Source organism: Hermetia illucens, chromosome 4 (genome assembly GCF_905115235.1).
Source record: "Hermetia illucens chromosome 4, iHerIll2.2.curated.20191125, whole genome shotgun sequence".
NCBI classification, from domain to species: Eukaryota; Metazoa; Arthropoda; class Insecta; order Diptera; family Stratiomyidae; genus Hermetia; species Hermetia illucens.
In genome coordinates, this window is record NC_051852.1 from 104,952,880 (window position 1) to 104,967,916 (window position 15,037).

Genomic DNA, 15,037 nt, shown 5'->3' on the forward strand with positions numbered 1-15,037 from the left:
AGCTGAGACACGGATAATATATTCCCCGTCTGCGTTCAACTATTTAGGCGGATGTTATTGATCGATCATAGGCTCATTATCATATAAATCATCGGAACACTGCTGGCGAGAATGCTACCGAATATAAGTGGCCTAAGGGCGAGCCGACTCCTCCTTGTTTCAAGGGTGGTTAGCTCGATCCTGGTATATGCTGCCTTAGGGTAGGCAGATTGACTGGGAAAGAAAGTAAACAGAAGAAAAATGGGACATATCCGATAAAGCGGCCTGTATTATAGAAGCGATAATCCCCATTGATATTCTGCCGAGAGAAGGGCAATGCTTTTATGAACGAGCGTATCTCACCGGAGAACCATTTTCCCACCGGCGGCAGTCCGCACGGAGTGAAACTATCGCCGGGTGGCAGGAGAGGTGGGATGAGGCAAAGCAAAGCCGATGGGCAGAATAATATGGGATATTCGGATATGAATCGAGCGATACCACAGCGAAGTAAGTTTCGGCCTAACATAAGTTTCGAGGTTCGTTGTAATAATAAAAGCCTGTTTTTCCAATTCGCTAGTGTTAATTTATTGGTGGTTCCCGAAATAGAGGTATTTGCAAGACCAAAAAATTACACTAGCGAATAGGAAAAACAAGTTTTTATTATTTCAAATACTGCTATGAATGCCAATGCAGGAGAAATTCTGATCCAGCCCCGCAACGTAATACCAAAAAGGTAGACAGACACGAAACTATAAATGGAAAACATCGCCCAATGCAATAATTATAGAACAATAAAGTTGCCAGGAGCCGATAGAATTACAGCCGAATTGGACGATGGACGGCTATATTTAACCAATTCGAGTGTAGTTACACCAAGTGGTTCATCAACTGATGCTCAAGGTGTGGGACAGCGAATCAATGCCTGACGACTGGCAACGAGGCATGTCCAATTCATAAAAAAGGGGATATCACGCTGTGCAGCAATTATAGAGGTATAACGTTGCTGAGTACTATCTATAAGATATTCTCTGCTATCTTGCTAAGCTGGATAGCCCCATACATCAAGAACATTATTGGCCCATACCAAAGAGGCTTCACCCCAGGCAAATTAGCAACCGATCAGATTTTCTGTGTGTGGCAAGCGATGGAAAAACTGTTGGAATATCTTTTCATCGATTGAATAGCCACGGTGAAACTGTACACGGCCATGAGAGAATTTGGTATCCCGACGAAATTAATAAGACTGACTACACTGATCCTGACCAATGTGCGAAGCCACATAAAAGCAGCAGGATCACACTCGAGATCATGCAAGATCAACAACGGCCTAAGGCAAGGGGATGCCTACCGTGCGTCCCCTTCAAACTGGACCTGGAGAATGTGATTCACTATGCAGACGTAAATGCGAGAGGCACCATCCTCTCCAAGTCCACCCCATTACTGGCCTATGCTGACGATATTTACATTATGGGAAGAACAAACCGAGATGAACAGTCTACCTTCATCTAGATCGAACAGGCGGCGCGAGGTCTCGGACTAAACATTAATGAAGGCAAGACGAAGTACATGGTGGCAACGTTGACGCCAAAAATCAAAGAACCAACAACATCGAATCACACTGGTCAAACGAACAGCTATTACGATGAAGTTTGCGTATGGTTGTTGGCTACCAACAGAGCCTATTTCAACATACAAAAACTGTTCCGCTCGAAACGTCTCACCATAGGGTCAAAGCTCTTACTGTACAAGACTATGATATTGCCAGCCCTTATGTATTCCTCGAAGACTTGGGTTCTTTGCAAAAAAAACTGGGAACTTTTGGCGGCGTTCGAGAGAAGAATCCTCCGAAGAATTTTTGGCCCTCTACATGAGGATGGTCAATTCCGTAGCCTACAAAATGACGAAATCTATGAGCAATACCACGACCGTCAGATTGTGGATAAAATCCGGCTCAATGGGATGTAGTGGGCAGGTCACGTAAACCGTATGGATGAGGATGATCCAGCCCGAAAAGCCTATAAGGGCAATATCTATGGTAGAATAAGAAGACAAGGCAGACCCCGCCTGGGGTAGGGCCAGACAGCTTTTAGGGATATCGAATTGGTGAACGTCGGCGCAAAACCGGGATGTCTGGAGTTCCATATCAAGGCAGGCCTAGACCGGATACCGGTTGTTGCACCGTTGATGATGATGATAATGTTGCTGAGTTTAATCTATAAGATATGTAGCCTGAATAGCCATATACACCACATGGCCAGGAGAGAATTCGGTATACTGACTAAATGTGCGAGACCAGATAAAAACAGTAGGATCACTCTCGAGATATTTCACTATCAACAACGGTCTAAGATAGCAGCATGCCCTATTATGTATCCCTTTTAATCTCGCCCTGGAAAAAGTTATCCGTGATGTTGATGGGCGATACCATAGTTAATGTTACGACGAAATTTATGAACGATATCGGGACCATATGCTTATGAGTATGGTCAAATTCTGTCCAACAGTTTGCGATGGGCGGGTCACATTATTCGTATGAATAAGGATGATCCAGTGCGAAAAGGGGCAATACTTATGGTAGAAAAAGATCAGATGGTCCTCGGGATGATGTTTGGAGTTCCTTACTAAGGCAAGCCTAGACCGGATATCTTTAGCTACGCTATTGATAATGACTGGTAAAAAAATCATTTTATCAAACACTTGCCCGGTTGAAAAAATTTGACCTTTCTTAAATTATTCTTAAAAGGAGAAAGGAAACTAATTTACTCAGTGGGTGATACTGAATTAACAACATGATGAATTTAAGGTTAGGTATTTAAGGAAAGAAATGGTGATGCCAGGCGTGTGCCGAAATCACGAGATCAATGCGGGGACTCAAGACTTAATATTAGAACAAATGAGGAACTGGAACAAATGGTTACTAAATTGAGAAACCTGTAGGAAATGCTTGCAGTAAGTCAAGGCAACATGTGAGGCTTTAGAAGAGCTGGCATCCGCCGTTGTTTTTCATTGATTCTCTGCTTGAATTCATATATCACGCTATCAATAGTACAACGGCCTAGGGTCTTCAGGGTACATCCCGTGGAATTGATTATCTTGGCAGGGCGAATCCAGTGTGCAACTTCCCTGCTGGTACTGTGTTTGCCATTATATGCCTCTTCCATACTTGTTGAGGATTCTTCTACCATCTCGTCCAGTTTTACCAGGATTCAAGCAGCATGCTCGTCATATACTAGTATAGACGAAATGTTATATAGGATGTCGGTCGGAAAACATTAGTTGGCATTGGAATAAAAACCGAAATAAATAATCAACATCTTACTTTATATACTATAAACAAAAACTATGCATTTTTCACTATCACATTACCAGCTTTATTTAGTCAATACTCAATTGTGACTCTTTTTTTTATCCCCAATTAGAAATACGTGGAAATGTTAGGTAATTTATGCGAAACTCCTATTTATTATATTATATTTGTTGCATGATTGCGTATTTTTCTTCCAGGCATACAAATAGTGAGAATAATCTAAATCCATAGAAGTTTCCCACGTTTCAACGTATTTTCACAGTCTTGTAATCATTGTACGAGTAGGTGTTGCGTATCATTGATTCGAACTACGTGCGAAAATTTTCAAACACGCGTGTATCTCGTTTCCGTACTAAACGCAACCTGGGATAGAATATTTTGTAGCGTGACCTACGTGAAAGTGATGCGAAAAGGGTTCATTGACGTCGATAACGTGACTTGGGTCAATTATTACGAGATATTCTCATAACTATGCCAATGTTCCGCAGTTAAGCGGTTGAATGCATCTAAGATCTACGTACATGCATATAATACTATACTTACATCATCTATAATGTAGTCGAGATTGAGAATGTCGTTGGAAAAGCACTCATTTTCCCATCGTGCACAAATATCGCGATATGTGTATGTGTCGCCATCAAAATAAACTGTTGAATTATGAATCAGTCCATCCAGTGATCGAAGCTCCTGAAACACCTCTTTTCGCAGCATGTTGGGATTGCCGTCTTTCGTAGTTACAATCACTCGACCGAAACGACCTTGGGAAAGATTAGGTTCATAGTTAGTGCATTTCGCAAGTACATATGTGGATTTAAAGTACTTAGAGTAAAAGATTGAAATTGCAAGTAGTAATTACGTTTGTTACATGCTAGAATTAGTGATTACAATGTTGATGAACCTGTTGGGGGGCACCGCTATGGACTGGATAAATTTTTGCTTGTTGTTCGTTGAAAGAAGGATTGGAAGAAAATTAAGAATAATGATCGCTTTTTGTATATCTAAAAATGAAGACCGAATTAGACCTCAAAATGAAATTGGAGGTGGCTACATTTAAAATTGCAATTTCCGTGGCCATTAAGAATGTGGAAACGGTTGAATGTTCTCAGACTAGATTGAGAAATGAGACAGACCTTCCACAGCTCCACTTACTTCGCAAATCTCTCCATGTTCAGAAAATGTTCGCTTGAGAGGCTTGCAAAACTGAGGACTAGGAGTTGATCGATATCACCATTTGGCTCTATCGAATGTCTGATATAGGTGCAATCTCGAGGCTTTTAAATCCCCATCCAGCGTATCAGGCCACCTTTGATTAGGCTTGCCTTTTGGTCGTTTACCATCGACTTCGATGTTCAGACCAATCTTGGCAAGTGAATTCTCGTTAGTACGAATTGGGTGACCATACCATCGAAGACGCCTCTCTGGCAACTTTTCCACGATCGGGTCAACCCTATAACAATCGCGGATATCCTCATTTCGGATGTGATCAAAACGTGTCACGCCACTAGTCCAACGTAACATCTTCGTTTCCATTACCGTAAGACGTTCATTGTCTTTATAGTTGGCCAACACTCAGAACCATAGAGAACGACAGGACGGACGACATTGTGGAAAATTTTAGATTTAAGACGTTCGTTGATACGTCGATCACAAAGAACACCAGTTGTGGAATGCCACTTCATCCAGGTTGCGTTAATGCGTGAAGTAATTTCATAACGCAGTTCTCCATTGGCTGATAGCGTTGACCCGAGGTATTTAAATCGCTCAGTTCTGGGCAGATCACTGCCGCTGACAGTGGTTGTGCCTCTTTCATGGGGATCGGTCGATTCAGTTTTGTTTAGATTCAATTTGAGACCGTGTTGCATGAGGCGATCATTCCATTTTTGGACAAGTTGCTCGAGATCTGCATAAAGCAGTGTGTAGGGCCCTGGACGTTGGATATCTCGTGTGACGGTGTCCATAACAAGAACAAAGAGGAATGGTGAGAGGGCCCTTCCTTGATGGACACCAACAGAGACATGAAGTTGTTTTGATACACCCGCCATACTTCGAACTTTCCTTTTTGGATCGTGGTAGAGCAATTGAACCCAGCGTACGAGTTCTTCTGGCACTAAGTGTTGTCGGAAAGCATACCAGAAGAGTTCGTGTGGCACACGGTCAAATGCTTTCTCTAGATCCAGAAAGGCAATGTAAAGAGTGCGATGCTTCTCACGTGTTTCTCCATGAGTAACCGCGCAGCGTGTATTGCGTCAGTAGTTCCGCAGAGTTTGACAAATCCGGCTTGATTCACGGTTATTTCAACGATTTCGCGAACACGGTTGTCATGAATTATTTCGTCAGGTCATGTATCGAATGACCCGCTGAATATTATTCAGTGGTTATCCAGCAACGAATTGAAGTGAAATGGATTTACGCACAAAATGCCGGACTTTTTTTTAGACAGACTCTTGGTTAAACAACCCCGAATGAACTGCTTGACACAATACCTTATGTTAGTCCTATTCAGTGTATGAGTGCAACCCTGTATTAGAACCTCAGCCACCCTGCTGTCACTCTTATCTATTCCCGTCTTTTTTCGCTTTAAGAATGCCTTGAGTGCAACATGGCGCGCTATCCTAAGTGTCCTCACTTTGCAGCATGGCCCTTCCGTCCACACTCGATGGCGATGGCGCCCCGACTTACTGCAAAAGGAAAAGATGTGGCCGGCATTATCTCCACATCGTTAAAGTAAATGCAGCCGCCCATCCGTCGCTTCCCGATTATTTGCTGGTAAAACTGAAAATAAACATGTCTGCTGAGCAGCTGGGTTAGGTAACAGTTAACCTCACCGTGTTTTCGATTGAACCACGGTCGCACACCTTTGACGAGGTGAGCGAGTCATCTACCCTTCGATTGTCTTTCCCACCATGTACATGTACTTGCGCTAGGCCATAATTCAAAACCGTAAAGAAGGATGAACTGAACCGCGCTCATCAACAAAAGACGCTTACTGGATAAGGGACCTTTAATATTAGCGATCAGCCGGCAAATTGTAAGTATTCCAGCTATAGTCTCGTCTGCGGTGCTGCAAATCTGCTTGAAAAAGCATGTCTTTGTGTCTATAATGATTTCACCGCCGGTTTCGACAAGACCATTGTTTCACCAATCGGTTCGGTTGTTTCCAGAACGAAGGAGAATCCATGCTCAGTATTCCATTTGCTAACTCGCTGCATTACCATTTCGCTCAGTGTGCGCTGAGCTTGCTCGACGGTACGTGCAGGACCCAGTGCCAAAATATCATCCGCGTATCAGAATAGCGATCCATCAGGCATCAGTTGTAGCAGACTTTCGTATGAGGATTACAAAAGTCTGAACCAAGGATATATCCCTGAAACGTTCTCAGGTCTCATAAAACGGGCAGAGGTACTTTAAATAATCTCTCAATATACGAAACCGGCAATCTGGAATATGGACACAATGTTCCAGTGCCTTGATCATGTGGCATAAGCTTGTAGAATTGGAAGTGTTTCTCACATTTAGCGTCACAAGGTGCGTGTGCCTCAGCTAGTCTTACAGCTTAGACCACTTCCTCAATTGCGTTAATTGTGGATCGCGCCGCTCTGCGAGAGCAGCAGTATGCATTGCGCCAGTCGGTCTGATTCGATGAGCTACCCAAGCAGTTTCCCCGCTATGTCCGCCGTACGCTGGGGTCATTTTTGCCTAAGCACGAGCATCGTAACCTTGCAGCGGGAGCGAAAACCTCTGCTATCAAACATGCGTTGGATGTGTTAAGCAGCGCAAGTCTGAGTCTGGCTTATACTTGAATACAAGTATCAGCAATTCGCTGGAAATTCCATCCGGCCCTGGTCCTTAGTTGTCCTTCATGGATAGGATCGCCTCTTACAGTTCTTTTGCAAAGAAGAGTGTGCATTTCTCAGTACTCCTCCTTTCAGCGGCAGTGCCAACTCGGTTGGGGTGAGCAGGAAAAAGTGGAAGCAGATATCGACCTGCGTGAAAATGTTTCCGCTAAAACTTAAAATTATAGATATCGCAAAAAAAAAACCCGCTACATGTATTGTATGATGTGATGTATGATGGAGATAAAACCAGAAGAGACGGAACGATTCGTTAGACAATTATGAAGCTTAGATATACAGATATCAAAAAAGCTTCTGCATTTTTGGGAGCGAAGGAGATTGATAGTGCGGAGACGAATGAGATATTTTTAATGGCGGTCCTTTGGAAATAAAAAGGATCGTGTTAACTTGAGTTGTACTATTTTCAGAATGAAGCAGTCACAATTGCGAAAAGGCGACTAAATCATCATGAATTCAAGGCTGTTTCTAAAGAGGGAGTGGACAAGTATTAAAGGGGATTGCATCGATTTAAAATATAATATTGTATTAATAATTTAAAAAGTAACGTCAAATGTTCAAAAAACAAGGTTGATGATGATAGAGTTTGATCATCAAAACAGTAAAATGAGGGAGCTGCGGCGGGGCATCGGTGGCGCGAAAATGGGCGCTATTAAAATTAGATTGCAGTGAATCATAATCAGTCAGAGCAAAATCGATGTAAATTATGGGAAGTTCAGTGGGCTGTACAGCGGCTCTGATGAAAAAGAAAAACGCGATTTATATCCTTCAAAAGATTCTTTTGAAAATCGATTAGAATTGTCTGAAGTAGATGACGGAAGATTGAGTGAAGGAAGCTTTAACTTAGCTGAATTAGCTGAATCAAATGCTATCGAAAAAGCATATGATGGCACTAAATGTTATGCGCAACGCCGGAGTAAAATCCCAGAGGAATTTGAGATCCAAAATGGAATCTTGATGCCGTAGATCAGTAGAGGTGTGCGGGTATCTCGGAAAGTTCCTGAGAGGACTGAAGCGCATCTCAGCAAACCCCGAACAATGGCGCGTAGGTGTGTTTGACGCGCTGTACCTCACCAATAGGTAAAGGTTGACTATATATATGGGAAAATTTTCTATTTTAAAATTAAAATTGTTGAATTCAAAATTAGAGCTTTCTATTTTCAATCTTGAAAACATTCTGAATTTGAAATTTACTTCAAAAACGTTTAATTTGGTTCGGAAAGTTTGAGTTCGTCTTATAAAATTTATATAGACTGGAACTTTTATTGCTTCCCAGTAAGGCGCATAAGGTAACTCATTCATATGCGAAGGCCTAAGAGGAGAAGGTTCAGTTTAAATCAAATCAGGACACCTCGGCAATAGGGTTCCGGAATGCAAATTAAATCAAATTCCTGTCGCAGTGAAAAAGTGAGGAAAACCGAAGTTGCTTAGTTTTTGTAATGCAATAACACAGTGCTGTACCGTCCAGGTAGGTAAGTTAAAGGATGTCAGCCTTTTAACGTTTTGAATTTTATGACGAAAAAGATGTTGCAAATAAACTAGTTATTTGTAAGAAAGACTTTATGCTTGCATTAAAATTGTGGGGCTATGTCACTTTGAAGAAAACTATAACACAATCTTTGGCTTTATCTTTAAATGTTTTGACATATGAAGATGGGCTGACCTTGCTCTTGATGCACTCAAGCATCTTGTTTGCTGCGGTGTGAAATGTCTGAAACCAATACCCGATACTTTAGACCGAGGATATCGCGTGCAAGAAAAATATTTGATGTGGGAACAGTAGTTGCCCCACAAGCCTGCAGTAGCAGCCAGAGATGGTTACAAGCTGATAAGACGTGAGCAGGTTAACCATCGATGGCTGGATGTTCTTTTCTTCAGTATCCATACCTGGTAGTACGGGGTTGTGCGGGGGTGAGCTATGTTCAAAGAGTCATATAGAAAAATCAAGTTAAAAAACCATCCCGTCAAATATCTTCGCTCCAGGACACGCATTAGGCATTTTGAAAGAATTTTTAGAGAATATGCCCACATCCCGGTTTTTAGCCACAGCTAACTTATTAGCAGTACGTTTCCGACTACCAGCTTGCTGATATCCTGATATGTGGAATGCTGCGCGTTGGCAAGGAGTATAGCCACGATCGTGTGCTGGGCAGTGTTCTGAGATACAGATGGTTTGGCCATTTTATTTCGTTTTTACACGATTTTGCATTGTTAAGGTAGAAGTTATCATACCGAAAAAATGATTCTTTTATACAGATAGGATATATTTTGCTAGGTAGCCTGGTTTCAAACAAATTCACAGTTAACTTTTTGTGTCCCTTACTTGGAAAGTTCGACAGAAGATTATAAATTCAAGAGCTGATAAGGAAGATATTTGGAACATGGTTGGCAAAAAGGTTCTAAGATTCCCCATAATAAATGACAATTTACCAGATTCTTAGGGACAAAATTAACCTCTTTTTATTATGATTATTTGTATTGAACGTATCGTTAGACGGGGCACAATGTGTCTACTACTGCCTTTGTCAAAAGAAGCCCTTTCAACAAACAACAGTAGCGAGAATTCGAGTATATTGAATATGACTTGTAGTCTTCTTTTTCTGTAGTCTTTGTCCCGTTCACAAGTGGGCTGGGCTCGTCGTGATCGGTTTCATCATTTGCTTCTATCAAATGCCTAATCTGGATGCAATTGTGACGCTTTTAACTTTCAATCAAGCGTATCAAACCACCGTTGTTTTGGCCGACCAAAAGGTCGTTTACCATCGCTTTCGATGCTTAGACTAATCATGGCAAGTGAATTCTCCTTACCGTGTGACCATACCATCGAAGGCGCCTCTCTCGCAGTTTTTCCACGATCGGATGTGATCAAAACGTGTCACACCACTAGTGTAATGCAACATTTCCGTCTCTACCAGTTGTGGAAAGCTACTTCATCCAGGTTGCGTTAATGCGTCAAGCAATTTCATAACGCAGTTCTCCATTGGCTGATAGCATTGGCCCGATATATTTAAATCGCTTAGTTCTGGGCAGGTCACTACCGCTGACAGTGATTGTGCCTGTTTCATGGAGATCGCTCCTCAAAAACTCAGTTTTATTAAGATTCAATCTGAGATCCTCAATTTCAGATTTTTATTAAGATTTAATCTAACAAATTTTCAAAATTTACTGCAAGGGGCTAAATACAGTGGACTCTCAAAGGATTCAAATTACTTTCAATTTATATGAGAAAATCAGGTTTTGATTTTATTGGTTTTCATATAAAAAATTCATGTAATTACATTATTTTGATCATAGCTCCGTTATTATTTATTTCACTGACTTCTATCATACCTCATTTCAAAGGCCTTTTCAAGCACTTTAAAACAGCCATGATCAATTCTCACCAAAAGTCACTGATTTTGCTTTATTTGACCTTGAAAGCATTAATTGTTTTTAGACTTAACGAGCGAGCCATAGCTCTGCCCATATTGTACTTACAAAAATAAAAGAATCCATTCTTTTTGTTATTTAATATGCTTTGCTTCTGTCTAACGTCATTTCTACATGAAATGTGTGGCTTTGAAAAACATACATTTTTTCGATGAAAAAACGACATGTTTGAACTCGAAAACTACTACTACTTGTTCTACACTTGAGGGGGAGTTCCTCATCCACATCGTACATCGACGTTATATAACTTTTGTTTATTATGCCACCCTCTACCCCCACCCCAAATTTTATATCAATCTTTCTTGACTGAAAGAATTCGGAGATTGAAAGCTTAAATGACTCGACCAATAGTATGATCAGCTAACACAGTGATGAGTTTCATCAGCCGGTCATTAAATCGTTCGAATTCTTTAATGACTTTAATGACATTACGGAAACCCTCTGAGATGGCAGTGCCAACACCGTATTGAATGCGTAAGCTACCAAAGTGGAGAAATTTATAGCCATTTATACCGCGTTCGCTTTCTACTCGTACTTCCTCCGAAAGGCTCTTGCGAGTTCCTCGGTCTTTTCAGTTAGAGTGCCAACATTTACCGTGCAGACACATATCTGTTTTGCTTGAACTAACTTACTAACTTCCTGGCGCCGCCCATGCGTCAATATGACTAGAAGTGAAATTAATAAACTTTTAACCAAAGGACCCAGTCGAAAGAAATAATATGGTCCTTCAGTCATCAGAGTTCAATAATTTTATGGTCTTACAAACCTATGAACGGTATAAATAAGGATAGATTATGAGCGGTCAATTTGATGAACGTGAAATGGGTAGAGGTGGTTAGAAGACGATTTGACTTTTATTACCCATGAGGGCAGAGGTAAATTCACTGAGAGATCTAGCGAGTAGGGCCCACCCCCAACTAAATGTAGAAGTATCCGTCAAAATGTGCAGGTAGCCTAGAATGGAAGGACTAAGCCGGAATCGGATATAGGCATAGCAAGGAACGCTTCTTTCGTTTATAAAAACGTACGTCAGGAAGGATAGAAATTGTCAGAGCTAATACTTTGAAGACTTAAAAACTAGTACGTGTGGAGCCTAGCCTGGAGTAAACTTTGAATTGGGTATTGGGCTTCTCTATTTGGTACACCGAAACTGAAGCTTCGTGTCGGAAAACGATAAGTATTGTTTTCGTGCTCAATGCTGAATGCCATTTGTATTAGCCGAAGTGGATAGCAGCTGCTATCACTGAGATAATGTGATTTTGAGCATGGAATCGCTCTAATCTCGTGGGAATAAACTTCGCAACCCGTGAAGTGATCCTAAGCCATAAAATTCCGAATGGAATGATTATCCATAGAATATTCTGTTGACAAGACACCCGATCATGTGCGCTCTCCTGAACAAGATTCTGTAGCGAATAGCTCTGATTTTCGGTGTCAGGAAACAGAGAGGACATCCTATGGACTACTTCAGACTGCAGTAATAACAGAAATCTTTATTGCTTCGTGACTTGCGAAAATGTTTAGAATGAAACCGGTATCTCTTACAACATATTACTAGTTTGATTAGTTATAAATTCAACACTCAGTTAAATTATGATTATGACTAGATCTCAATGCAAAAAAGTTAGTTACAGTAAATTTCAGCAAACAACCATAGCTTCACAGTTGATCTGAAGACTTAATATTATTTATGTGTATAGCATTACAAGCGCTAATTTCGCCGCTTCCAGCAATTCTATAAGTTTTGTAATGATTTCAAGCGAATAATGTGGTTGAGCAACATCTACGGATTTTTGCTAATTCTTATCATTTCAACTTACTCCCTTACGCAACACTCAGCAAATCTGTGGAGCTTAGATATGAATTGCAACATTTGAGATACATGGGCCCCACTTCCCAACATTGATATTTCCAAGATTGTTATGAGCGCATATTATTAGGCGGTAGCTCGCAAGGCGGTATCCGCCATTCAATAAAGACGAGGAATTGATTTCTGGCTACATACATATATATGTATGAGTATTAAAAGGCATGAGCTATACCGAAACACTTCCGTACTAAGATAATGAGCATCTCCCGCCGTTTGAACTATGCTACCTTTGTTGACTTTACAACATACGCTGCCATGTTATCCAGTCTTGTACAATGGATAAATGCATGCACTTACATAGTTTGCTGTTTAGGTAATGTCGGTGAACATAACATACTCGTATGTGCAACTTATGTGGAATTGATTAAACTTCACGGTTTACGTGTGCTGCAGACCTATTTACGGTGAAAGCTTTCTCTTCTTTTAGCTAAATTAGTTTCCTTTGTGATAACAGAGGCATGGAAGGAAAGAGGAGGAAAATATTTCTTACATCATAGTCATTGATTCGTATCAATACATTGCACATGTGAATTTGATTATTTTAGTAATGTTTCAAGATATAAGCTTCTTAACTGATAATTGATGATTATTGTGTATCTACGAACAACATGAATGAATAAATTTCGAGTTATTAAACGCACTTCAGATTCAATTTTTGGAGAAAGGTTACAAATTATTGTTAATTCTTAATTTTGCAAAACCTTTTATTAAAAAAGTCACGTTTCTCATATAAATTTGATTCACGCTGTCCCTCGGCCCTCGAGTTTTCCGGGAGTGGAGACTTTAACAAAATTACATTGAGTGTGGACGAACCCGAATGTTAAGGCATCATAGGGGAGACTATGCGAAGTTTTGGGGAGGTTCCCAGTAGTTCACTTTGGTTAATAATAGTAGTAGTTTCATATTAGGCTGTATAGTTTGCGAGAATATTTTTGCTAGCTGTAAACTAATGGACAATCACTCTCAATAAATATTATGAGTTTTGAGGAAGAAAACCGATATTGTTGGATAACTAGAGTTAAACACTGTCCGGAATATTGAACCCTAGATGGGGGTTGGGTAATTTTACTTTTTGTTTTTTCAAGTTTTAAACATTATTGAACATCGCCGAAACTGTTAATTACATATGTAAGATGTACATTACATTTTATTACATCAGGAAAAATTAACAGCTGGAAGAGAAAAATCGACCATTATCCTACACGGTAAACTCATCATTTAAACTGATTTTACTTTTACTTTTTGAGCTTTCTTAATTGGCTGTTATTTCATCGTAAATGACTACAACTTTTGGCTATCAAGAATGATTTTGGACTTCCACAACGATACTGAAGGCCCACAGAATGCTTGCTTTCCGTAAGTCCAGAGAGAATTCCGATGATATGGACAAAATGAGACGTTGAAACTCTGGAGAGTACTCACCTTCCTCTTGCTGCGCTTTTGTACTGCAGTGGTAACAGGCGCGAATCTGGTGTTGGATTGTTACTGACGATTATGACAAGCTGCACTCTCTTGACCTGGCAGCTGGTTTTTGAAAAAAACTTGATTGCTAGTTTCTGGTCTAGGTTAAGCATTACAATTATGTACTGCTATGCACCAACGACACTATAATTCATTCGTAAATGTTGGGAATCTGAGATATTTTCTCATAAGTGGCAGAAGGGGCCGATTGTTAATGCTCCGAAGAAGAGCACCTTCCCAGAGTGCGACAACTGGGAAGGTATTTGCGTGCTTCGGGTTGTCGCGAAGATAATAGCTAAAATTATTCTGGAACGCACCAAGGAACATCTCGAAAACTTGATTGACAAAAAGCAGGTTAGTTTCCCTCCTTTCGACAAATTGTGGAGCAGTGCGTGATGTTCAGATCTCCGCTCGGTCTGTTTTTCGTCGTTTTCGAAAAAGGGAGGGAGTGTATCTGAAATGTTCTACGCAGGAGGGCATTCCGGAGGAACTTACATGTTAGCTATTGTTAGGACAACATATGACTATCACATACTCTTTCTTGGTGAAATGTCAAAAGAATTGGAATCCAAATAGAATATATAGGGTTGCATCTCGTTATCGATACATTGCCAGCACTTAATTCGCCTCCGAAATCTAGAAATTCAACTATCTCAGCACTAATATGAAGTCGAGGCTGTTCCTCGCCAATGTTCTCTTGGTGCAACTATATGGGAGTAGAACATTGAAAGTTACCGCCACTCGGAAGCTCCAAAGGTTCATCCGTTAATGTCTGCGCTGTATCATCGCGGAACTGTGGTCTGAAACAATAACTTATGAAGAACTTCGTCGGCGAAAGGATCAGATACCCGTGGATGTGTCGATCAGAAGGAAGAGCTGACAGTGGATAAATAAAACATTGAGAAAGGGCACTATCCCAGAGTGTCACGCCGACGAGTAAGCAATACAGAGAAAATGAGTTCAAGCTTCAGGGAAGGCTTGGGAGAAGCGGAATTACATTGCCGGGAATTGATAGCATGTGCGCGTAGATGTGTTTGATGCTGATTTATAATAACCATAATATGTTTCAGTTTCAGTATTATAACGAAAGGTAAATCTATATCAGCGGGGAAGCCACAGACCCTTTTCTGAAAGGAAGAG

General features: G+C 40.8%; 1 protein-coding gene across 1 annotated transcript in view; it reads right to left on the minus strand.

The window, feature by feature from the left end:
* Positions 1 to 15,037, minus strand: part of LOC119655105 (patched domain-containing protein 3) — a 184,633-nt gene that overhangs the window by 50,773 nt on the left and 118,823 nt on the right. The window contains exon 4 of the mRNA XM_038060828.1: positions 3,830 to 4,044. Coding sequence (XP_037916756.1) covers positions 3,830 to 4,044 — 215 coding nt within the window. The remainder of the gene's footprint in view (positions 1 to 3,829; positions 4,045 to 15,037) is intronic.